At 48.2% G+C, this 24,085-nt stretch overlaps 1 protein-coding gene across 1 annotated transcript in view; it reads right to left on the bottom strand.

Moving 5' to 3' along the window:
- Ergic1 (endoplasmic reticulum-golgi intermediate compartment 1) overlaps window positions 1-24,079 on the bottom strand; it is a 107,670-nt gene extending 83,591 nt beyond the window's left edge. The window contains exon 1 of the mRNA XM_010622167.1: window positions 24,022-24,079. Coding sequence (XP_010620469.1) covers window positions 24,022-24,041 — 20 coding nt within the window. The 5' untranslated portion in view covers window positions 24,042-24,079. The remainder of the gene's footprint in view (window positions 1-24,021) is intronic.
- Window positions 24,080-24,085: the final 6 nt, after the last annotated feature.

Raw genomic sequence — 24,085 nt, 5'->3', positions numbered from 1 at the left:
TTTTTTTGAGACAGGGTCTCACTCTAGTTGAGACTGACCTGGAACTCACTATGTAACCCAGGCTGGTCTCGAACTCACAGCGATCCTCCTGCCTCAGCCTCCCAAGTGCTGGGATTATAGGCTTGTGCCACCACGCCTGGCTGGCCTTTCCTTTTTGATGCCTCAGGAGTGGGCTGGGTTTTGTCCCCCACAGTCACATGACAGCAGGGCTCCTGGCAAAGGCTCCTCCACCCCAGGCTACCCAGCTTCTGGGACACATGGTCCTAGCCTCTGCCACCTTCAGAGGCACCAAAAGGACCTGGTGAGGATAGAGTACAGACCATCCTGCATCTTGAGGATGTGTGGGAGGCTCTCAGCTGGTCCACTCTTCCCTTACGGTCCAGGGTGACCTTTACCCGAGGATCTACCTCCAACATCTATGGCTGAAGCCTTCTCAGAATAAAAGACGAATTCCTTACTGTGTCCTCCGAGGTCTTCATGGCGTGACCCAGCAGACTCCTCAGTCCCAAACAGCCTGGCTCTGTCCTATAGCCGCTTCTGCCCGCTGACCTGTGCCCACCCCACCACAGGGCCTTTGCCTGCACCCTTCCTTCCATCTCAGCCAATCAGTGAACCCTTCAGTGAGGCTTCCCTTGGAGCCCTGAGGCCTCAGGTCTCAGAGGTCCCTGTGTCTGTCCTTCAGAGCATTCGTATCAACTGCTAATTACAAATCTAATTGGATGTGTGATTTAACTGCCAAAGCCTGATGTCTGAGGGCAGAGACTTTATTCCCTTCCCATGTTCCCTACTAGACGGCACCCCTCGTGATCTGTACGTGAACCAGTGAGTGAGAGATGAATGAACAATCATGCTACACAGAGAGATAGAAAGTGAAAAGGGAAGCACAGCAGAGAGGTGGGGAGACCAGATCGTGTGCAGTATCTGTGACTTCATCCAGCTCCATGCATCCCAAGGGAGGTCACTTTCCCCACTATAAGAGGGGACACTGAGGTACAGGGTGGGGAGGATAGGGAACTCAGTCTTAGGCAGGGCTCCACTGTCTGTTTCACAAGGGTCTGAATAGGAAGCAGCTGTCACAGGTAGAACACAGCCCTCACCATCTTTGGGCAAAGTACCAAGCCATATAGGCCAGTGGGTTTCCAGTTCCCTTCTTCCAAGCCCCAGGAAGTTTTCACATTTACTTGATCCTTTTTGTTTTCCTAAGCACCACTTCTGCTCCCAGGTGCCTGATGCAGCACCCGCAGAACCACCTTACCTGTGCACAGCAACCCTCTTTCCCACACTGCCACCCCAATCCTCACTGGGTGCTGAGCCCTCTGCTACAATGGCATCCGTTTCCCTCTAGGGACCCCACTCCAACTCATCCTTCAGGTACAGCTCCCCCAGGAAGCCTCCTGACTCGCTCTCTCATTCTGCCATTTGCTCTACCTGAAGAGCACTATTGCAGGCCCGGCCTCGACTCCTGTGTGAACACACCTCACCCCTTAAACAGCGCTCTTGGCTCCTCGTGAGTCAGGTTCAAGTCCACCTGCCTGGGCTCAGACTTCCTGCTCATCACAGCTTCTCCTGCCTGGCTGTGCACCCAGTCTCCGCCCGCTCCCACCCAGCCAGTTTCTGGGATGACACGCTGGCCACACCTGGGGACACAGGATCTCAGATAAAGCGCCTGTCTTTTCTCTGCCTCAAGCGCTGCAGGTGCCCTCTTGCCAGGAGGCCACAAGCTGAGTCACTCCTCCACTGCTTCTTTTTACTTGGCTGCGATATGACTTACAACTTAACAAGCGTCATTTGATGAATCAAAGGTCAACATATTCAAAACATCACTCCATGTGGAAAATGTGAATCAAAGTGACCTCTTGGCAAACAGACTGCTGCCAGAGCCAGGAGCTGCCGGGCTGCCCCAGGCCATCTCCGCTGCACAGCCTGAGAGTCTGGGCACCATGTGTGCAAGTGGGTCCAGCAAAGCTGCTTCCTGCACGCAGAGGCCCAGGCCTGCTCTTCCTGATGTAAACCCACGCTGGTTCACCCCAGCCACCCCTGAGCCTGGGACCCCTCACACTGGCACCAGACCCACTCTGCTCATCATCAAGGTCTCGGGATATAGGCTGTGGGGGAACCTTTTCAAAGCCTGAACAGTGAGACCTGCATGCCCTGAGCTCCGGGCTATTCTTGCGTGTCCATATTCCCTGTAGGTGCAAAGGCCCCCGAGAGCAGGTACCATGGCCGTGGCCTCCACAAGGTGCATGGCACACAGTGGGTGCTCCAGAGGTAATGGTTATGTGCTCAAAGGTGCAATGAGCCCACAGGTGCTGACCAGATCTGGGGGCTCACTTCGGCAGAAGCACACTGGATGGGGTCTCTGGCCCACCCCCCAGTAGAGAGGTGTGGGATGTGGTTGTGGAGGACACAGGATTCTCCCTGTCCAGACCAGGTATGGGAGGATGTGGGCATGCTTTTCCTCTTCCCCCCATTTTCCTCCTGATGTCACTGTCCCCACCCAGTGCTGTGGCCTAGTATTCTGGGAAATGCCACCTAGGTGAGGTGATGGGTGCTGCAGTGACTGACGATGCCCAACCCACAAAAGGTACAGGCAGCTGGCTGAAGAGGTCTATTGTGGGAACCCCAAAGCCCTGATGACGGAGTGGCCATGTGAATTCCCAGGACAACTGGCCCCTCAGTAGTTCTATCTCTACAATTCAGACATGATGACTTGGATCCCCAGGATGTTACAAAAGTCCCTTGTCAAAGGAGATGAGAAGACACGCTATTGCAAATTATGTACATAGATTCTGTTGTTATTTCTTAAATTGCTTTTGTAGCAAATCTCATGTAGACTAAAAGCAAAGAATCAATATTTACTGAACATTTCCAACATGCCAGGCACCACAGGACCCTGTTATGCAAATCGCTGGTAGAATTCTCACTGCGAGCCTCAGAAATAGGTACTGTTCCTGCCTTCCAGGATACACGCACACCACAGTGGATCTCCTGGGCATTCAGGCAAAGTAACACATGCCCGACAGTTTTGCCTGAAGGGAGGGTGGACACGAAGCCCATCTCGCATGTCACCCACTGGGGACCCTCAGAATGACACCAGCTGCAACACTAATGGCAGCAAAGAGGCGCACACAGTTTGACACACGTACTTGGCCCTACGTGGACATATACTGACGGTGTTCACCAGCTGCTTCTACGACAGATGGGTGGCTCTCTTCAGGGGCCCGCTCTTCTGGGCTGTGACTGCCAGGGTACTCATCAGGCGAACATGCTAAACAGCCAGTTGTGATCCCATCACTCCAGGCCAGAGTCCCACAGGAGAGCTTGTATCAAAGTCCAAACACAGAAAATAGCCAGACATGTGCAGAGTGCTGACCATGGCCAGGTGACATGGCAAGTGATCTACACATGCCATTTCATTCAGGTCCCCAAGAGGAAGGTCCCAAGAGCTGAGCTGCTAGCAAATCACAGGGCCTGCAAGTAACAGAGCCGAGATTCAATCCCACAAAGGGAACTCTGCTCATGGACTATGAGACACTTTTCAAGGACCTTCAACTTGCCTGGGACTGTTCTGGCCCTGGGGACCCAGGTGGGAACACAGCAGAGCTAGTCTCTGCTCTCATGGGGACTCCAGAGACCCTGCTGTAATGACTGGTGTCTACTCTCTCCCTAAGGATGCTAGCTCCTTTCAGAGGGACACTTCCCTGTCTGAATCCTTGGAGTCTACTGTTGGCATCAAGTACAGCAGAATTCCTCATGAGAAAGCACCTGGGTTAGAGGCCAAGAGGTCTCTCTGATGTGACATCAGCCAGCAAAATTCAGGTCACACAGGCCAATCAGCTACCAAAGGGAGCCTGGGCATCCCACTCTTGTGTTTTAGAAAATTAGATGCTGCCTCTGGGCTTCACTTTCTTCATTCTACCCATTTTTCACAGAGTGGCTCTGATGGAGTTTTTAAGCAAGAGCTCGAAATGTAGGCACAAAAATGTAACACTGTCCCCCATCAAGCGGTGACAGCACACCTGACACTTTGGCAGCTTCTTTTTGGTTGGCTCATGTACTGGCAGATACAGATGTAATTACACTAGTCTCCTCTTGGGATTTCTAGAAACAGGGTCTCTCCAGGAACCTTTATGACCATCTTTTATGAAGCTGTATGGTTGGTGTGTGGCCCAGTGGTAGAGTCTTTGCCTGGCATGTGTGAACCCTTGGGTTCCACCTCAGCACCAAAAATAAATAAATAAATAAATATATAATCTACTTGGGGATGAGTCATATTAGCGACTGATATTTACCATGATATTTACCTATTATATGTCAAAGCCTGATTCTCATTTTGCAAATGAGGAAAGTTAGGCATAGAGAAACTTAGTAATTTTCCAAGGTCATGGAGCAGGTAGGCAGGACTCCTTTCCCCAGGGTGTCTGTCTCAGGAATCTGGGCCCTTAGCAACTGCTTTTATTAGATGCAGTCAATTTGATTGCATTACAATACAGTCTTCAGGCTCCAGAGAGATCGGGTGGCTCAGGCTCCTGAACTGACTACAGCCAGCAGGGCAGAGGTGCACAGGCCAGCATTCTCCTGCCTCCTCTGACTCCGGGCTCTCTCAGCTCTGACACAACACCTGGCCTCCAGCATGACCTAGTACTCCAGCGAGGCTGAGCTGTGGGGAGTGGGAACCAGCCACTGCTGTCTGGCTTGCTGGGTAAATCATGGGAGGGATGCTCCAGCTTTCAGAAGCACAAAGCAAAGCAGCTGGCTTACCCATCTCCATGCCCCTCTGCTTCCATACTGACTGATTCTGATTGGCCAGTCTCAAAGCAGACCAGCAGCAGGCTGGACTGCTCCACCTCAGGGTTCTCACCTGTGAAATGGGGTCAGTAAAAGTCCTGCTTCATCCATCCGATGTGAGCACAGGATACAGCATGTGCTGTCAGTGCATGGCATGCTTCTCCATAACTAAGAAACACTCAATAAAGGCCTTTCCTCCTGTTGTCATCCGTACCCATCTGCTGTCTCCTCTTTCCTCCCCTCTTTGTAGAACATGTGGGTCAGACCCTGCACCATACACCAGGGGCAAAAAGAAGTCAAAACCCACAGCCATGATTGTGGGAGGGATGTGAGGACCTAGCAGGCACTAAAGTACAAGCACCTCCTACAGGAAACTGTGGCCACTTCCTGACATACAATGGGGTTAGGGCAGCCAGCCCTGATGTGAGTCTCAGCTCTGCCACTGACTCTCTGGGTGACTTTGGGCAAGTTACTTCACCTCTCTGATCTTCAGTTTCCTCTGTCAACAGCAATTAAAGAGATCACTAGCACAGCAAATGGAATAAAGATGCTCCTTGATTTACAGTGGGATCACATCCTGAGATGACCACTGCACCCTGAAATATCGTCAAGGTGAAAATGTACTTAGTACACCTAACTTACCACACACCACAGCTTAGCCCAGCATGTCTTAACTTCAGCCTATCACTGGGCAAAATCATCTGCCAGCCTATTTTGTAAAACAGTGTGGAGGATTTCATGGAACTGACTGAATTCTGTGCTGAAAGTGAAAAACACAATGACTGTAAACTTTTGCTCCACCATAAAGTTGAAAAATTGTTCAGTGGAACCACTGTAAGTTAGGGTCTGTCTGCAGAAAAAAAGCATAGGATTCCAATTCAGAAAGCCATGGCCCTGTGGTCACTTTCCAGGTACGTGACCCACAACCTGGCACTCAAGCCCCAGGCTGTTTCCTCATCTGCAGACAGAACCATCTTCCTGAGACCCCACGCATCCTTGAGGGACTTTTGAAACCCTCCAGTCCCATCGCCTCTTTTATGATCAAGTTCATTAAGACCTGTGGTACCCAGTTCCAGACTTACACTTGAATCACAGTGAAGGCCCGGGGCTCAGGATTCCCTGCCTGCCTCACTCCAAGAATCTTTGAGGACACACGTAAAATGCAGATTCCTGGGGACAGCGTGGGGCAGCAGGTGACTGGGAAAACTATCCAGTTTCCTAGAGAGGGCACAGTTGCTTGACTCCAAGATGAACAACTTGCATTTCCAGGGTCAGGGAAAGCATCAATTCCTGGAGGTCAGGGAGTGCTGAGTTAGGGCTTGGCTCAGTGCTTCTGCCAGCTGTGTGACTCTGGCCAGGACCTCAATCTATCTCAGCCTGTTTCCTCCTCTGCTAGGAAGCAATGAAACCTTCAGGCTGGGGTGAGGGTGGAAGGTGAGACCCTGCAGCCACAGAGTTGAGTTCTGGGTCTGGCTCGTCCCCTTCCTCCCTGCCTCTACCCTTCCTTCAGTGGGTACTGACAGAGTGCCTTGTGCAATGCAGAGCCTGGCCTCAGCATCAGGACCTAGCACAGAGCAGATACCATTCTACTCTCAAGCGCTAGTCTCTAGCCAGGCACAGTGGTGCACGCCTGTAATCCCAGCATGTGCGAGGCTGAGGCAGGAGGATCTTCATGAGTTTGAGGCCAGCTTGGACTACATAGTGAGTTTGAGGGCAGCCTGAACTACATAGTGAGAGACTGTCTTAAGGAAGGAAGGAAGGGAGGGGCAGAGAGACACAGAGAAGAGCCAACCTACTCCACCAAGGCGGACAGGTATAAGATGAGGGACCATGAAGACTGTGCTTAGCATGCTGCCTCTGTGCTGACTAGAACCTATGCTCAGCAATCTGGAGAGACTGGAACAGCCAGGATGGCACGGCGGGCAACTCAAATGAGGCCACAGAGGCCCCTGGGAATATCTTTTTTTGAGAAAGAGAACTAGTCAGCTAATCTAGCTAGCTCCCTCCCCACAAACTCTTACTGCCCTACTACTCTCCTTCCTTCTCAGGACTCAGTGCCATGGAAAATCTGCACTTGCACAAGCTCCCCATGGCTCTGATGCACTGAGAATGCTAAGACATCAGTCTTCTTTCCCAGGATTTCCCAGTGAGTCTTTGTGGGAAGGAAGGAGGGAATGCTTAGGGCTCAGTAGCATCCACCAAAAGCTTTGGACCATATTATAGCTGATGTTAGATCCTTGTTTGATTTTCCCCAGTACTGGTGATTGAGCCTGGGCGAGGCCCTGCATACGCTAGGCAAGTGCTCTACCTCTCGCTACCTCCCGGGCCCCTTTAAAATTTTTATTTTGAGACAGGATTGATAAATTGCCCATGCTGACTTTGAACTTGCAACCCCCTGCCTCAGTTTCCCAGGTGGCTGGGATTACTGGAGTACAGTACACCCAGCCTACTACATGCTTTTTTAACAGACCTAGCTACTGCAGCAGGCAAGTTCTACAAGTCAGAGAGTATGGAGCAGTGCTGCAGTAACATTTGTATCTATTTAAGGCGGGTGATACTGCTTTTCCATTTAAAGATGTTATAAAGTTACCTTTTGCTGGTGAAAGTGTTAAGTTAAAAACCTGAGCTTGCTGGACCTCGCGTGCCTGTAATCCCAGCACTCAAGTCTGAGGCAGGAGGATCGCTGTGAGTTCGAGAACAGCCTGGACTACACAGTGAATTCCAGGTCAGTCTCAACTACATGGTGAGACCCTGTCTCAAAAAAACCAAAAAATAAAAAAAAAAAAAACTGAGCAATTTAAAGAAAAATTATGAAAGAAATAACACGTGCTGTTCAGGAATATGCCAAAAATTGCAAAGAGGACACCAAACAGTGGGAGGCAAAAAATACTACTGACTTATGCTACCACGGCAGAGATGGCAGCGAGATGCTCACTGTAGCCCACCCACTCTGTTCTCTTCTATCCGGGCACCCTGCTGGCTTGCATTTCCTGACCTCTCTAGCAGTTAGCTGCAGCCCCTCCTGAGCTCTGGACAAAGGTATGTGAGCAGAAGTGACAATGTCACGTCCTGACCTGCCACTCTGCCTGCCACTGCAGACCTGGAGGAAGGCAGAGCCCTGAGAGGGAAGGAATCTGGTCTCTGAGTACCCTGGGGAGCGTGGCATCCCTTCCCCTGCTAGAACTTCACATGAGTGAAAAACTTGTGCCGCCACACAGCGCTGAGATTTTTCTGTTTGTTTGTAGGAATTAGCTGAATCAAAGGAGGTATTTCTAGTCCAGGCTCCTACCCATTTGTGAATCTTCTATGTAGCTCAAGTATCCTGGTGCTTTTTTCTGGAATAAATAAGTACTGAACATCTAATACTGTAGCTCTAATCTCAATCCTCAGGGTTTACAGAGACACACTCATTTACTCTCCATGACCGCTCTGGGAGCCAGGCACTATGTCTTATTAGTTTATCTTTCAATGAGGCAACTGAGGCCCAGAGGGGTGAAGCACAGTGCTCAAGGCCACACACTGAGGAGGCAGTCAAGATGAGACTTGAACCTAGGATGGCCAGATGCACAAAGCTCCAGGAGATGAGCACATCTCCCAGGGATAGTCATGGCCCACCTACGTGACAGTCTCTGGGTCAAGTCCTGCAGGGGACAGCACCAGTGTAACACTGTCAAGGCCTGGAGCCCTTTGAGTGAGGAAGTCACAAAGCCTGCGAGGCAAGGGCAAAGCCAGACCTGGAGACCAGCAGGGCAGCATGAACAGGATCAAGAAGGGCAGTAGGAAAGCACCTGGGATTACAGTGCAGGGGCATCAGCCACTGGATGCAAGGGGAGGGCTTCCCTGAGCCAGGCAGGGGAGGGGGGACAACTTCAGCAGGTACAGAGAGGTGGGAGATAGGCTGTCTCACCTGGGGCCAAGAGCTACATCCTGGATCCTCAGGATCAAGCTCAGGACAGGCCCACCACCCTCCACACTGTAAGAGACATGAAAGACTGGGCCAAAAGACACAGATTGAGGTAAGAATTAGAAAGCTTCCAGCAAAGAAAAGCCCAGGATTAGAAGGCTTCACAGCTGAATTCTACCAAACACTGAAAAGAGATTTAATACCAGCACTTTTAAAACTCGTACAAAAATCAGAGCTACAGGGAATACTTCCTAACACATTTTATGGGGCCAGCATCACCTTGATACCTAAGCCAGACAAAGACACCACAACTAAAGAGAGGTACGAGCCAATGTCTCTGATGAACTCACATGAAAAAATCCTCAATAAAATGCTAGCAAATTAAATTCAACAATGCATCAGAAAGACAATACATGATGGTAAGGTGGGATGTATCCCTGCCATGTCAAACCATAAAGGTGATGCCCCACATTAACAGATGGAAAGGCAAAACCCCACGATGGTTATCAATGAATCCAAAAAACCTTTGACAAAGTTCAACATCCTTCCTTGATCGAAAACAAAACAAAAAGAAAACAAACCAAACCTCTTACTGGTTTAGATATAGAAAGTTTTTTCAAAATAGTACAGTCATTTGTGAAAATCCCACCACTGATTTAATCAGTGGGGTGAAACTGAAAACTTTTTTGCTGAGATCCGGACAAGACAGGGGTGCCCACCTTGACACTTCTGTCCATAGTGCGGGAAGTACGAGAACGAGCACTCAGGCAAGAGAAAGAAACACAAGGTATCCAAACCAGAAAAGACGAAGTAAGATGATCTCTCTTAACAGATGACGTGATCCTATAGGCAGACAACTCTAGATGCTAAAAAACTATTCGACCTAATGAATACATTCAGTGAAGCTGCAGCACACAGAAGCAACATACTAAAACTCTGTGGCATTTCCACAAACAAATGATTATCTACCAAAAAAGAAACAGAAGAAAACAATCCCATTTATGATAGTAAAACAATACAAACAAAAATCAAACAAAGACAAATAATTTAGAAATAAATTTAACCAAGGCATATACTGAAAACTATAAAATCACAGATGAAACTGAAGAGAACACAAATAAACAGCATTTTATGCTCATGGATTGGAAGAATTAATGTTAACATGTCCACGTTACTTACTAAAGCAATATACAGATTAAATGCAAGCCTAATCAAAATCCCAAAGGCACTGTTCACAGAAATAGAAAGTACAATCATAAAATTCATATGGAACCACTAAAATCCCAAAGATCCAAAATAATTTGGAGGAAAAAATAGTTGATACATCATACTTCTTGATTTAAAGCTATATTATAAAGTCATAATAATCAAAATATTATGGTACTAAGGTTGGGTGTGGCGGCACATGCCTGTAATCCCAGCACTCGGGAGGCTGAGGCAGGAGGATCACTGTGAGTTCGAGACCAGCCTGGGCTACATAGTGAGTTCCAGGTCAGTCTCAACTACATGGTGAGACCCTGACTCAAAAAAAAAAAAACAAACAAACAAACAAAACAAAAAACAACTATGGTACTGCCATAAAAACAAGATACTTAGACCCAGAATAAAGAGCCCAGAAATAAACCCAAATATACCTGGTGAACTAATTTTTGACAAGGTCACCAAGATAGTCTTTTCAATTCATTCTGCTGGAAAAACTGGCTTCCTCATGCAAATGAATGAAATCTGACTCTTATACTCTATACAAAAATCAACCCAAAATGGATAAAAAGCCTAAATGTAAGGGCTGGAGATTTAGCTCAGTGTTGCCACCACTTGCTTTGCAAGTACAAGGTCCCAAGTTCAATCCCCCAGTACAAAAAAAATAAAAAATAAAAAAATAAAAAAGCCTAAATGTAAGAATTGTTATCACAAAACTCCTAGAGGCACACAGGTTTTTTAAAAAAATCTCGAGGGCCAGGGATTTAGCTCAGTGGTTCTGCCACGCAAGCGCAAGGACATGAGTTCAATCCCTGGTACCAAAAATAATACTACTAATAATAATAATCTCCTTGATGTTGGCTTTGGCAGTGATTTCTTGGACATCACACCAAACAATTACGCAAAAATAAATAAATGGGACTACAACAAGCAAAAAGTTCTGTACAGCAAAGGAAAGAGTAAAAACAAAAAGGCAACCTATAGATTGGAAAAAATATTTGTAAGCCGTATATCTGATAAAGAGCTAATAATACTCAAGATTTATAAAAAATGTATATAACTCAATACCAAAGGCACTATACCAAAAGAAAATACCAATACCAAAGAAAACATAAAACCCAATCAAAACCTGAGCACAGACCTGAAAGCACATTTGTCAAAGATGACAAAAAAGTTACCAAGAGGCATATGAAAAGGTGCAACACCATTAACTGTCAGGGAAATCCAAGTCAAAACCACTAGGAGATCCCACCCTATACCCGTTAAGATGCCTGTTACCATAAAAATAACAGCTAACAAGTGCTGGGGAAGTCATGAAGACACGGAGACATCTGCATGCTGTGGGTACTAATATAGACTGGTACAGCCACTTGGTAAAACACAATGGAGTTTCCCAGAGAAACGAAAAACAGAACTACCATATGACCCAGTATTTTTAGGTATATGCCCAAAAGAGATGAAAGCACCACCTCATAAAGAGGTCCGTACTCTCTGCAGTCCTATTGACAATAGCCAAGACATATGAACAGCCTAGCTGCTCATCAGTGGGTGAGCAGAGGAAGAATCTGTGGCTCATAGACACAATGGGATATTACTCTGCTTTTAAAAAGGAGAGTGCTCTGAATTCAATCCTCAGGACTTCAGGGAAGGAAGGGGGGGAAATCCCGCCATTTACTACAATACCACGACTTAGATGACCCAGCGAAATAAGCCAGACACAGAAGACAAATATTGTACCATCATCTCATGCATATGTGGACCTGGAAAAGAAAGAAAAAAGTCAAATATAGAGATAGGAGTGAAAGTAGTCACCATGGTGTGGGTTAGGGAGGAAATGAGAAGGCGTAGGTCACGGGATATGTGGTGAATGTGTAGGATGCACAGGGAGGGGCGATCTAATACACACCACGAGGATATGGTTCCAGTGCCTATTGTATTCAAGATTTCTGTAAAATGAGTAGATTACAGTTGCTCTCACCACTGGTGTTGGGGTAATTGCCATGGTTTGGATGTGGAGCTGGGCTGTCCTCCCACCTGAGGGAAGCTTGGTCCCAGTGTGGCAATGTTACCAGGCAGTGGGACTCAGAGAGGGGCTAAGAAAAGGTTACTGAGGGTGCTGCCCCCGAAGCGACTAAGGTAGTTCTCAAGGATGCCAGTTAGTTTCCCTGGGGTGGGCTGTTATCACAGAGCCCTTCCCATCACTCTGGCTTCTGATCTTGCCACATGATCACTTTCTTGTACATAGCCATCAGCTATGAAGTGATGCAGCCTGCAGGACCCCTACAGAGCCTGTGCAATGCTGTTTATACTTTCAGCCTCCAAAACTGTGAGCTAAATAAACCTCTTTTCTTTATAAGTCACTCAATCTCAGGTATTTTGTCTTAGTCACAGAAAACACACAGTAGTTATGTGAGATGACAGATATGTTGATCTATTTCACTATAATAATTATATCTATATCTCTACCTACCTATCTATAACATCATGCTGTATGACCTAAAGAAGGTAAAACCTATTTAGAAAAAAAAAAAAAAGACTAGGACAAGTCTCTTGCCCCATAAAAAACACTTTTATTCCTTTTCAGGTTTCTTTTATGACACAGTTCCTATGGCTCTTGTTAGTGGCTCTACTTACAAAAGGTGCAAGGTGTATTAGAAAGACCAGAATGGGAGGTCAGATTGGCTAGATCTTTCCTTGGCTCTGCTCCCCACCCTTTCCAAGCCCGGATGGTACCTCCTACCCGGGAGGTTTGCAATGAAGGTGAGATGACACTGTGATATCACCTGCCTGACATCATCCTGACCATTTATACACATCTTTGCCCCACCCCATCTTGTGCTGCATGGCTCAAAAAACAATCCAAGGTACTGGCTGCTGTAGGACCTGCACAGACAGAAGAAGCACCTGTTACACAAGGGGTTTCAGGTACTGGGATCCATATCTGTCTGGGGGGGGCTCAGTTCACAGTGAGCAAGGAGAGAAAGAGAGGCTTCCCACCAAAATGAGGAGCTGCACAGGCCCCAACCAAGAGCTGGAGGTCAACCTCACCAGGTCTCACAGCTGTCACATATCCTGAGAAGATGCACTGAGAAGAGCACCTTCCCCTATGTCAGTGATGGTGAATTTTGTAGAGAAAAGAGCCCAAACTGCAACCTCAAACCCACTTATTTATTACAAAGTTCCAACACTGCAATTAAACTTGAATACTGAGGTTTTAGTTTAGAAAAAAAGAACTCATACATTAACATCTTTTGTCTTAAAAGAAAAGCAAGTATCATGCATGCATAGGTTCACCATCCCTGATCCAGATGCTTCCCCAACACCCATAGCCCCATCTACTCCAGAGGAGGCTCAGACAAATTCAGGCTGGGAGACATTCTACGGGATGCCCACACTGTTCTCCTTCGCCTGTCAAGGTCATGGGAAAAAAAGGAGGACCAAGAATCTGTCTCCAGCTAGCAGGAACTGGGGAAGTACAACCACTGAATACAATACAGGATGCTCAGTGCATCCTGAGTGCTAAAAGGAAAGACATCAGTATAAAATGAAAGGAGTCAGCAAATAAAGTCTGGTATGCAGTTAATAATCATGTACCTTCTTAGTTGTGACGATCACGTAATGCAGGAAATGGATAATGGGGTACTAGCAAGTCTGACCTATTTTTATAACTCTAACATTTCAAAAGTATAAATTTACTTAGTTTTCAAAAATGAGAAGCAAAATACCAGAACTAACATGTAAGTCCCATGAGGCTAAGAGGGGCAGGGACTGTGTTTGGTTCGGTGCTGTAACCCAGGCTTCTAGAACAGACCCAGACACGTGGTAGGTCCTCAGTAAATACATTCCATAAACACATGGCTCCTCCACCACCCCCAGCCCACTCCTGGCCTGCTGATGGGGGCTCTGGACACTGGAGGGAGCTTTCTCTGGCATGATGGCAGCCTGCTCACTACAGGAAGTGCTGCACCCCCCGTAGCACCCTAGCGGGGCTCAGTGGCAATTTCCTGCTCACAGATAAGCAATGACAGGAAATGATCACCTAGACCCAACCTCCTCACCAGTGACCCAGAGCCCCCCCAGGCTCCCATGGCAACAAACTATAAATACAAACAAGTAGATAACAACATTGGAGTGCCAAGGAGTGCCCCCCCAAACTGAGGTGATAACACTCCGTTGAGGGCACACTGTGGTTCAGAAAGCCAGCTCTGACATCACACACAGTGAGTGTCAGCTGCATCACCTGCTGTGTGACCCTGGCTGAGTCCGTTCCCCTCTGTGTGTCCCAGTGATCTATCCCTTTCAAAAGAGGGAGCAATGAATAGCTTTACCTGACTGAGGGTGAATTGAGGGAATCCAAGAAAAGGATGTCACTTGACACTGGATAAAACGCACAGCCCTGGGAGGTGTGTGAAAAGGGACCTGGGGGTGGAAGGTATTAAGGGACTGAGTAAAGGGGCATGTCCCTCAGGAGGGACCTTGGCCAGGCCTAGGGTTGCCAGAGGAGAGTAAGGTGCAGTGGCAGAAGCTGGCAGCACCATCCAGAGGAGAGAACTCCAGCTGACAGGCCTAGAGGGTTGGGCCCCGTAGGCCGAGCAAAGCCCAGGCAGGACAGGGCCTGAGGCTGCCTCTGTCCAGACCAGCTGACTTGCTCATCCTCACTCCTTTGCCTCTGGTCACCCGTCTGTGAGCATCATGCCACCTCCTGACAGTCCAGGGTTCTGGCCCAAGTCCTGTCTGCAGAGGAGCACACGTGGGTCACATCGGGACCTGAGCTGCTGAGACCATACACTGTCAGTCACAGGCCACCTTCAGCCCTCAGAAAGGTTTGCACAGTCCAACACAATGTTACACTGGGCTGCATCCCAATTCATTTCACAGAATTTACAAGTTTTTCATCCTCTCTCAAAAGCAGGGCAACCGGTGACACCTACACTGAAACCAGCCCTTCCTGATGGAGCACTGCCCTCCAGCTGGCCACAGCCTGCGACCTGTGCATCTCTTCCACCGAGGCACCTGGCAGCACCTGTGGTTGTGACTGTTCGGCCACTTTCTCTCTCATCATGGATGAACACAGTGGTGTCTGGTGTCTACATCTCTATGGGTGCTGCTAAGGGGAATCCAGCCCTGGCCTCATCACCCTGGGCGTTCTCGTGTGAGTTGTGTCTGCCGTGCAAAGTCAGGGGCCTGGTTTCCCACAGCCACCCACTAGACAACCAGCTGCACAGCATAAGCAACACAGGGACTAGAAGCTGGGCATGGTGGCGCACGACTGTAATCCCAGCACTCAGGAGGCTGAGGTAGGAGGATCGCTGTGAGTTAGAGACCAGCCTGGGCTACACAGTGAGTTCCAGAGCAGTCTGAACTACATAGTGAGACCCTGTCTCAAAAAAAAAAGAAACACAGGGACTGTGCTGTAGGGCAAGGCCAGCAGGAGAGTACAGACTGCCACTGTCCATTCACGTTTGTTTTGTAGGCCACAGGAGCTCCTCCTATCCTCAAAATCCCTCCTAGGAAGTTAGGAGCACTCCAATTTACAGATAAGGAAAAATAAGGCACAGTAAAGGAAAGGATGTGAATGGGAGGGGCATCTGAAGCACAGCTTGACCATATTCCCAGGTGAGACTGTGGTCAGTCAGCCCAGTGGTGATGGTGGGGAGTTGGCAATGGAGAACATTCTGGAAAGGTGGAGAACATTCTGGAAAGGTAGGCAAGGTTGGATCACCACACAACGTATTACCCTGATGATCTGGAGACCTTTCTTTTTCTTTTCTTTTTTTTGTTTTTGGCACTGGGGATCGAACTCAGGACCTTATGCTTTTGAGGCAGGCGGTGGCACCATTGAGCTAAACTAAATCCCAGCCCTGAATTCTACATACCATGAATGCACTCTTGAACTCAGCAAGACATCAAAGAAAGCCAAATAGCACCAGGGTCCCTCTGAGTTCTCAAGGGATATTTTGATTAAATTCTGTAGGTTGATGGTATCTGGTATGAAAGCAGAAGGGGAGAAAAAAAAAACACCTAGTGGGGAATCAAAAAATCAAGAAAGCCAGTGTCAGCAAGGCAGAGCAACATGACCGTGAGTCAGCAGGCTCTGGAATTCTAGCTGTGCATCTCACCAGCTGTATACCTAGGCCAGTCACTTTCCAGCTTTGAGTCTCGGCTTCCAATTTTAAAACTGAATTAACAAAGGAAACAACAGAGTGATAAAGCAAACTATGGAATGGGAGAAAATATTTGCACACCATACACCTGATAAAGAGTTAATATTTGTTTCAACTCAATAGCAAAAGAACACACAATCCAATTTTAAATTTCTCAAAGACAAACAAATGGCCAACAGGTATATGAAAAGCTGCTCAATGTCACTAATTATCAGGGACACGCAAACCAAAACCACCATGAGGTTCCACACCTGCTAGGATGACTATTAGAGAAACAAAACAGTAAGTGTTAGCAGGGATGTGGACGTAGGGAACACTCATGCACTGACGATGAGACTGTGAAATGATGTGGCCACTATGGAAAATGGAATGGAAGTTCCTGAAAAAATTAAGAATAGAATACCATATGATTCAGCAATCCTACTACTGAATATTTATCTAAAAGAATGGAAATCAGTGCACCAAAGAGATATCTGCATTCCCATATCCACTGCAGTACTATTCACAACAATCAAGATGTGGAAGCAACCTGAACATGATGAATGGATAAAGAAAAAGTGACACATATTATTCTGTCATTTATGATAGGCTGGATAAACCTGGAAGATAGGATATGATGTAAAGCAAGCCAATAGTAAAAATACAAATACAGCATGATTCCACTTTTACAAGGGCTCCAAAACAGGAAAAGTCATTTATGCAGAGTAGAAAGGTGGCTGATGGGTGCTGGGGAGGGAAATAAGGAGTCAGTCAATGCATATAAAGTTCCATTACGCACGATGAGTACATTCTAGAGATGTGCCCATGTGGTGCCTACAGTTAGCAATGCTATCATGTACTTAAGACCTGTTCAGAGGGTAGGTCTCAAGTGTTCTTACATTTTAAAAAATTGAATATGTAGTGTGACTATAAAGTGACAGTATGAAAGAGGTTTTTGGGTTGCTGGAACTGTTCTGTGTCTGGATGACGGAAGTGATTACATAATAAACATCTCTTAAATTTCATAGACAAGCACACACAAGTCAATTTTACAACATGCTAGTTAAATAAAAAACAAAGAAAATAAAGTACTAATAATCATCTCTATCTCATAGGGCCAGTATGACTTTATTAAGCCCAGTGATATGCCCAGTCAAGCACGGAACACAATATAAGCTAGAGAACCATTAATCATTACTAATAAGACTAGCACTCTTCCCAAGAGATCTTAGACCCAAACAAGAATGTGAGAAAGAAAAGCTAATGTTGTAGGCACAACTGCATTACCAGCATATTGCACTTAAATTTAATTACCACCAGGCCTCTCATCTTGTTTTCACCATTTGGATAAACAGAAGAGCCCATTTTAGACTAATCTGGCTTCCTGTTCGGCAGCCCTGCCAGGCGGGTTCCAGGAGGAAGCTGGGTATTCAAGGGCCATGAGATTATATTGTCAGATGTGCTGGGTCCCCAGGGACTCCTTGATGCCAGCTGTGAGACCCAGAATTTCTGAAAGTCGATAACACCTGCTCCAAGGGCCAGGCGGTATTTGTAGGGTGTTCCGCATACCCCCTGGTTTTTGGTAATGGTAGTACAAGGAACTCTAAAGTCCTCCTGCATCTCCCACAGGCCACAATTTAAAAAAAACAAACAACTATGTTGGAGGTTTTTTCCTAGCCTATACTTTCCCTACTTATACAACCAATATAATTAGGCTAATAGAGGTAAATGTTAAAGTTGACAACAATCAAGCTAATTACTACTTCCTTAAAGGATCAATTAGGGCTGTGTTTCCAGCCCCAGGCACCAGGGCTGAGAAACACTAGGCATCAAGCCTTAGCCTAGTGGTGAACTGGAGCCTGCAGCGGGCTGTTTGCTACTGAAAGCTCTAAAAGGTTTTCCGTCACTGCCTCAAACTGTCCATCTGCCAAAACTGCGCTGGACAAGGAAACTCTGCTTTCTTCTGTGCAAGACTTTTCAGCGCCTTTGGTAAGGAAACTAGCACTGAATGGAGAAATATAGACTAAGAGGACTTGAGTCAAGCCAGTTGTTGAGAGCAGGGCTTTATAAATTTTAACTCATGCATAGGTCACTTGGGGATCTTGTTAAAATACAGATTCAGATCAGGTGGCACACGCCTGTAATCCCAGCACTTGGGAGGCTGAGGCAGGAGGATCGCTGTGAGTTCGAGACCAGCCTGGGCTACATAGTGAGTTCCAGGTCAGTCTCAACTACATAGTGAGACCCTATCTCAAAAAACAAAACAAAACAAACAAACAAACAAGAACAGATCAGGTGAACACTAAAATCCTGCATGTCCAAAAGTTCTGGTGGAAGCTGTTGGTCTGGGCACCTGCTTTGAAGAGCAAGAATATTAACAGAAAAGTAAGACAATTCTACTGCTGGGTAAACAGGTTTGCTGAAGGTCACATGGGAGTGACAGTCGGGACCAGAATTCCACTCCCCAGTCTCGTCCCTCAAAGCTCAACCTGACCTGCTGCCAATGGTCCCTCCTGAGACACAGCAATTCTGCTTAGTCTCGGCTGGGCATTAGAATCACATAAGTGATTTTTAAAAAAATACCCACGTGGGGCCCACCCTCTAATGTCGACTACTGGGTTGATGTGTAGCCATGGTTCAGGCTCACTCACTGATTGACTGATTTCCTTTTTTGGGACAGGGTCCCGCTATGTAATTCAGCTGGCTTTGAACTACACAGCCCAGGCTGACTTCAAACTCACAGTGATCCTCCTGCCTCAGCCTCTCAAATCCTGGCATTACACCTGGCAGCTGGCTCACCGATTTAGAGGTACCAGGTAAGCCTCACCCAAAATGTCCTCATCATATCCTGCTTGCCTCTCCGGTGTCTGTGAAAACCACCTAACAGCAACTGCAAAATCCAATTAGAAAAGCTTACCAGAAGGGGATGGAACTTAACCAAGGCCACAGCTGGCTGAAGCCTTGTCTCAAGCCACTGGGGAATCAAGGCCAGGAATCCACACTTCAAGGGGGGGAATAATTTTCCCCTGGCCAAGTCCAGACAAGCAGGTGAACGTGGGCTTTCAACTCAAAAGCCCCCAGTGGTCAGTATGGAAAACTCTGGGTGCTCTGGGATGAGAGGCTATAACTGGAGTGTGTGTGTGTGGGGGGGTGATGTTCTTTAGTAATAGAAAGTTCCAAAATCAGGTGACAGACTAGTTTAAAAAAAGAAAAATAAAAAAGAAAGAAAGGAGAGGGGAAAAGAAGACAGCCTCACGTTTTACAATGAGCACAAATGGGTAAGCATTAGTGAAGAGGAAACCAGTGAATCCAATTAGAAGAGGCCTCCATCCTCTCTGAACTTAGGGAATGGAAAAGAAGAAGCTTTAGAGACAGATGGCAGGACACAGTGGAGCTCTGGAACCCGATGGCAGCACTCCAGCCCTGGCTCCTCCGCTGCACCTCAGCGGGCTGTCAGTGAGGCGGGATGGCTGGGGATTAAGTGAGCCGACACGTGAGGTTTGTACAACAGTGCCTGCCACTAGTACCTCCCTGATAAACATGAAATCCTGGCTTTTAAAAAAATATATAATTTTCCCTCTGATCTGATTTTTAAGCCTCTTTGTATTTTTAGAAACTTGCTGTAGAGTATGTGCTATTGTTAGCTTCCCACAGTTCAGTCTGGAAAGAGGTAGAACAGAAATACAGACATTCATGTTGGGCATCCTCTGCGAATATTAGCTATTCTGAGTCCCCCGAGGTGCCTGGTAAATGGAGTAAGGGGGCTAAAGGTCACAGGGACCCCATCAGATAAGGCCACATGGAACACTAAGGCATCCAGACTTGATTCTCAAAACAATGAGACCCATTTGAAGACTGGAACCAAGACATGAAAAAAATCAGGTCAACTGAAAACTCACTCTGAGGCTGGGGATTTAGCTCAATGGTTCTGCCACCTGCCTTGCAAATCAGAAGATCCCCCGGTACCCGCCCCCCCTTCAAAAAAAAAAAAATGAAAGCTCACTCTGAGGTCCTCAGGAGGTCTGGGGTCTCCTGGACAGGGAGGGACCATGTGGAAAGCCACAGTAAGGTGACCAAAGGAGGGCGAGCCTCACAGGGCATAGGACCTAGGACCTGTGTTGTCACACAGGGTGACATGCTCACAGGGATCCACATCTGGCTTAATGCTCTGCTGTCACCATCCTGAAATTTTTAATTCTTCTTCAATAGGGACTCCACATTTTCATCTTGCACTGGGCCCCAAAACTGTCCCTGGCCCAACACTGCAGACATCTCACTGGCCTTACAACTACATATCATGTGAGGCAGTGAAGGTGACCATCCTCTCCTGAAACAAAGACACTGAGGTTCCAAGAGTGTAAGTGCACTGTCCAAGGGCACAGCTGGCCATGGTAGGGTAGTGACATTCCCCAGGACCTAGAGTTTGAAGGGGAGGTACCACTGGACCCCTGCTCCTGAAAGAAAGGTGTAGGCTCCCCTGGGCCTGAGGTACAGAGTCTGTCCTGTTCTTTTCTTCCCCCTCCTCCCTCCTAGGCTGGGTCTGTCCCAGCCTCAGGAGGGGAGGGCAGGTGCTCTTGGCCTCAGGCCAGCCGGAACTAGGAATAACACCGCCCCGGATCTAGGTCACAAGGCCAGTTCCACAAGTGCAACATCCAGCTTTCAGGGAAGCAGTTTAACAAGAACAAACAGGGGAAATCATTTAAGCCTCAGGGTTCCTGCTCTGTATTCTTCCCCCTCCGTCAACCCCAAAACAAACTTGAGGATAGAGAGGAGGGGCTCAGTGGTAAAGCCTAACATGCACAAGACCATCTCCAGAGAAAGAAAGAAAGGAAGGAGGGAGAGAAAGAAAAGGGAGGGAGAGAGAGGAAAAAGGGAGGGATGGAAGAAGGGACAGAATTCTCCACTAATAACTGTAAATCTGCCTGCTAACGGAAGCACTGGCATATGTAATCACAGCATGCCTTTGGCTTCTTTGACACAATTTGAGAGGCATTTCTAAGGGGTGAGCTTGGCTCAAGTATTGTTCTAGGCATCGGGAATATGCCTTGAAAAAGCCAGATACAAATCCTTGCCCTCAGGAGCTCCCATCCTAATGGGAAGGAGAAAGAGAATAAGCTTCATAATTAAGTGAATTATACAGTGCTAGATGATTGGTGCCTAAAGGAAAGGACACAAATATTGGATGCAGCAGTCAGAATGTACTGGATGCTCACTGTGCGTCTCAAATACTTTATACACGCCGTCCAACAGTCCTCCTGGGTGTGCTCATGTTCCCACTTCACAGACAAGAAAATATACCAGAACTATATAAGATGCACGAGGTCATACGGGCAGTAAGAAACCAGGACAATGGATAGGCAAGGTAAGAGGTGGCTATTTTTTCCCCCTCTCTTCATTGTGTTAAGAAAAGCAACAGGGAACCCATTTTTCTCCTGCCTTGCAGTGGCTGGGGCTGAAGTGGGCATTCCCAGTCATAGTTTGCCCCTCAGCACAACCCACCATACTTGAAAGATCTGACAGGGTGGTGGGACCTTCCAAACTTTGCCTTCTCTTCCAAAGCAAAGGCTTTGGAACTGACAGTCCGGAGTCCAATCCCAGCCTCCCCAACTTGGGTGCTGTGTGGCCCAAGATAGAGCTGCCACTATGGAGTGTCCAGATTCTGGGATTTAGAATGAAGATTCAGAGTTCTCTCAGGTGACAAGAAAATGGAGGTCGAGATGTTTGTGCAGTGGTAGGTGCTCCCCTGCACACCGCTGGCACCCTACCCTTGGGAACCCAAACACACTCTCCTCCCCTTACTCCTGGGATGGATCATGTGCCACCCATCTCCCCATGACAGGTAGATGGCAGAGCATAGTGTAGACACCCAGCAAATGCTTGATGAGTAGACACTAAAGAGGAGGAAGGGATGTGGGGACTGGCCACCACTTTCTTAGCACCAAGTCCTGAGCCTTGTGGTCAAGAGATCCCAAGAGTGCAGATTTGCTGGGCACACACGGCCCACACACCATAGTGCCCAGGCAATGTGCTGGCTCCATTCTCACCATTCTGAGCCCAAGCTCTCAAGGAACTTATTAACTTGCCTCCTTCAGCTAGGGCCTCCATGGCACCTGGGCACTCAAGACCTGAAGCATGCCCAGGAGTGCTAGAGCAGCTGCTTCTCAGGACTGAGCCGTGTCTCCTTTAACTATCAGTGCCTAACACAGAGCTGGCAACAGGCAGGATCGTCTAAGGCCAAAGGCGAGAGCTAGTCCCATCAGTTTCCCTTCCTCCACCTTACTTGACCTTCACACTTCCAACTGGGACCCAGGTTCATCTTCCATGCAAGCACTGAGGAAGTCCAGGACAAGACCCTCAGCCCTAGAGCCTCCACTTTCTCCTCTGTGCAATGAGGGTGGGGAGAGTGCAGAGTGAAAGGATTAATTGATCAGAGACAGTGATTTGTCCAACAAAATCGAAATCACTGGAACTTACTGACTCACATGGGAAATCTATTGTTAGCCCAGGGACGGGGAGACAGTGTGCTAACCATGGCCCAGTGGTGGGGACACTCACTGTTGGTGTCAGGAATGCCTCTGAATTCCATCATTGGGGGTCTCCTTATTCATAACTGCCCTCAGTCTGCATTTGTCCCAGGGACCCTGCTACCAGGCTCAGGCTGCCTGGAAGGAGCAGGAAGCTGGTAAATGTTTGCCAGATGGCATTGGTGATCAGAACAGGCTGGAACAACATGTCAGCTGTTTGAAGTCTCAAGCCGACACCCTCTCTACACCTACACCCAGCATGCCCCATGCTTTGGGGTCACAACAGGAAAGGGACCTTTCTGGTTGGGCTGTCACATTACCCTGTCATTCACCCCTGTAAGAGGAGAGGAGAAAATCCCTCCTGTGAAGGACATAGTGGAATTTCTATTTTACGGATGTGGAAAATACTCATGGAGAGGCCCCTTGTCTAGTGATGCCTACTTCTAAGCTGCAAGCTATGCAAACGTGATCAAGGTTTCTCATGCACTCAGTCTTTGCAGGTGTGGAGCTTATTTTTAGTGCCAATCTGCAAGTGATGAAACTGAGAGGGCTCAGACACTTATTGGGCCAGCCAACCGTGAGTGGAGGTCTGAACCTAGAGCCTTTGCCCTTACTTCTAGAATACATCAAGTTGCTCCGTGAAAAGAGTTGAACCAGGTTCTAACCCAGTTTCTCCTACAAAGCTCTACTCTTTGCCCAGCCTCAGCCAAGGGCAATCCCTTGGAGTTCCATACCTCAAGGGAACTTCTGGTGGAGACCCCCTCCTGGGCAGGTTTCCAGAACACCTGGCCCGGCACAACAGTGGACCAACAGTGGACCACGAGGCAGCTGGACCCCACAAAGGACCCATTGTGGGATTGCAGAAAGCCAAGACCAAGCCCTGCTGGTCTCTCTGCAGAGCCCTATCCAAGGCTCCCGGCCTCCTCCCCTGGCCTCCTCCCCTTCCCGTAGTGCCCCCAGACCCAGAGGACAGGGCCAAGGCCAGGGGCGAGGACAGGAGCACAGGGCGCCTCAGGCTAGTTAACCTGCAAGCCTCCGGCCTCTGCCCGGAGGGCTGGAGCTGCCAGCTCTGCAGCTCTGAGCGCTCAGGCGGGGTACCTCGGCCCCACCTGTCAGCTAGTGTGGGGTCCACTAAAGGAGGCTCGGGAGGGAGGAAGGGGTGCTGGTTGGTTCCCAACTGGAGGAAATCTGTTTTCCGTGCTGGGAGAAAGGGAATGCAAGGTGTCCAGGCTGGCTGGGGCGGGGGCTCTGCAGAGCTGCGGTGGATGGATTTGTCTCTGGCTGCACACCGGGGACCTTGAAGCTCTGGCTTAGTGCAAGGCCAGGTCCCCGAAGGCTTCCCCAGACGCGCACCAGGCTGGGGGGCTACGTCTGCATGCAGGGCAGGCGGGGTCCGTGGCGGGTCGGGTGTCCCCTTGGCCTGCAGAAGGGGCTCCCGGGTGACCGGGCTCGCGACACTCACCTCCTGAAGTCAAAGGGCATCGTGCCGCCGCCGCCGTCGCCGGGGTGGGAGTGCTGCAGGTAGG

This window comes from Fukomys damarensis, unplaced genomic scaffold, assembly GCF_012274545.1.
Source record: "Fukomys damarensis isolate Sample0158 unplaced genomic scaffold, DMR_v1.0_HiC HiC_scaffold_9, whole genome shotgun sequence".
NCBI classification, from domain to species: domain Eukaryota; kingdom Metazoa; phylum Chordata; class Mammalia; order Rodentia; family Bathyergidae; genus Fukomys; species Fukomys damarensis.
Note: the sequence above shows the minus strand (reverse complement) of the source record. Positions and strands in the feature narration are given on the sequence as shown.